The sequence below is a fragment of the Brassica rapa genome, chromosome A10 (assembly GCF_000309985.2).
Source record: "Brassica rapa cultivar Chiifu-401-42 chromosome A10, CAAS_Brap_v3.01, whole genome shotgun sequence".
In the NCBI taxonomy this organism is placed as follows: Eukaryota; Viridiplantae; Streptophyta; class Magnoliopsida; order Brassicales; family Brassicaceae; genus Brassica; species Brassica rapa.
This window is the reverse complement of record NC_024804.2, coordinates 13,145,138-13,146,982: the sequence shown is the minus strand read 5'-3', so window position 1 is coordinate 13,146,982 and position 1,845 is coordinate 13,145,138. Positions and strand designations below refer to the sequence as shown.

Here is a 1,845-nt window from a genome sequence, read left to right as displayed (position 1 = left end):
TGTTTCAGGTGATCTACTGGTGTAGAAGCTGAGAAAGAGAGTCCTTATAAAAACTATTTTGAGTTGTACTTTTGTTGATTTACTGATACCTTTCATCTCTCTCTCTCTCTCTCTCTCTCTCTCTCTCTCTCTCTCTCTCTCTCTCTCTCTCTCTCTCTCTCTCTCTCTCTCTCTCTCTCTCTCTCTCACAACTGTGGAAACAGTCTAAGTTGTACTTTTGTTGATTCAATCTTCCCCTCCCCCCCAGATGTTTTAAATGGATTTGCTTCCTCTTTCCTTTTGTTTTCCCATACATTTAAATAAGCCTTAACATTCCGGAATGATTGAATCCACCAACAAGCTTTTTAGTTCGTGGCTACACATTCCTCAATTAGAAAACATAGAAGAGACTATTCTAGATACTGTCAATCTCTCTTTAATCATTAGCGACAAACCTCATTGCAAAAGTTGACTAAACAAACAACCATAAAATCTGACAACTTGCAGCATATATCATAGTAAAAGGAACCGTGCATGGCATTATAAAACTAGTTTGTGACAAAGCTAACGTATCGACTCCAATATTTTTGCAATGTTGGTGCCATAAGTAGACCTACGCAACTGAGGGAGAAAAGGCTTGAGCTTATTCACCAAAGCCCTAAAAAGATCCTCCGGCGTGACTTTCAATGACGTTTCCACCACGAAATTACCGTACACACTCGTCGCCAGCCTGCCCAACTTGTCTCTTCCGCACTCCAAAAGCTCTGCCACCACCAAAGGCCTCGTCTCCTCCCTCTCCAAAAGCTTCTCCACGACGCGGCTTCCATACCTCGTAAAAGAGAGCTCAATGTAATGGCCACGGAGGCGAACCGCAATGTCATACGTGCGACGCAAGTTATTCTGCTTAAGCACGTGTCGGACCACATGGTTCCCATAAGCATCGCTGCTTAGCAAAGGAGCGTTGAACGCGACTACATCATGGAGGTCGTTTCTGCAGTAGTCAAAGACCACGCCGCTAATGATTGCATTGAGCGCGTTGCAGCCGTATTGGTCACGCGCCAGGTGAATCGCGTGTTGGAGAATTTGGTCGCGCATTGCCATTTTCTTCTCGTGGCTGAAAACTCGCATCCCTTGAGTGGCAAGGTAGGCCGCGTGCCTATCCGTCATGACGTGGAGGAAGTGGCGCAAGAGAGAGGCGACGAAGAAGGTGTCGGCGTCGTCTGATTGGCCGAGGAGTTTATGTAGGCGGATGGAGCCGTTCTTGTTTCTTGCGATCTCCAAGAAGTGGTGATCGTTGTTTGACGTCAGCAACGAGGCCATCCTCTGAAGTTTGCTTCCGTCTAAGTTTGAGATGACTTCTTGAAACAGAGCATCATCTTCTTCTTCGCTGCTAGTCATGACGTTGGTGAGGGATCGCAAACACGTCTCCGTTTCTTCATGAGTTAAGGCGGCGGAGCGAAGTGAGTTGAGTAAAGATTGGTTCCTCTCATCAGCAAGATCGGTTTCTCTTGGTGGAGGACTCGCGGTGGGAGTTTCAAGTGGAGGAGTAGGAGGAACCGCCCGGTTCTCTTGTTCGATGGATTCTCTTGCGGCGGCAAAACGGCGAGTGTGAAAAGCACGTAGCATATCCACGTACGTCGAAAAGGAATCGTCATCGCTTGCCATTTGTATACTTTAGTTCTACGTAATTGTTAAAGATATGTGGAGTGATGAGGCCTATATATAGGAAAGTAAACATATATATGCATGGCGACGTCAAGTTCACCTTTTAGATTTTTTTTTTATGTTTTAATGTTACCTTATAGTTTTGAGAGCCGAATTAGAAAATGAATATGATTTCTCTGCATTTGTTAATTGAATTACATA

The 1,845-nt window shown here is 45.0% G+C and overlaps 1 protein-coding gene across 1 annotated transcript; it reads right to left on the bottom strand.

The window, feature by feature from the left end:
* Window positions 1–543: 543 nt before the first annotated feature.
* Window positions 544–1,644, bottom strand: LOC103846164 (putative pumilio homolog 20). The gene has a single exon (XM_018655370.1). It carries the CDS (start codon window positions 1,642–1,644, stop codon window positions 544–546), a length of 1,101 nt encoding a protein of 366 aa, XP_018510886.1.
* Between the last annotated feature and the right edge of the window lie 201 nt (window positions 1,645–1,845).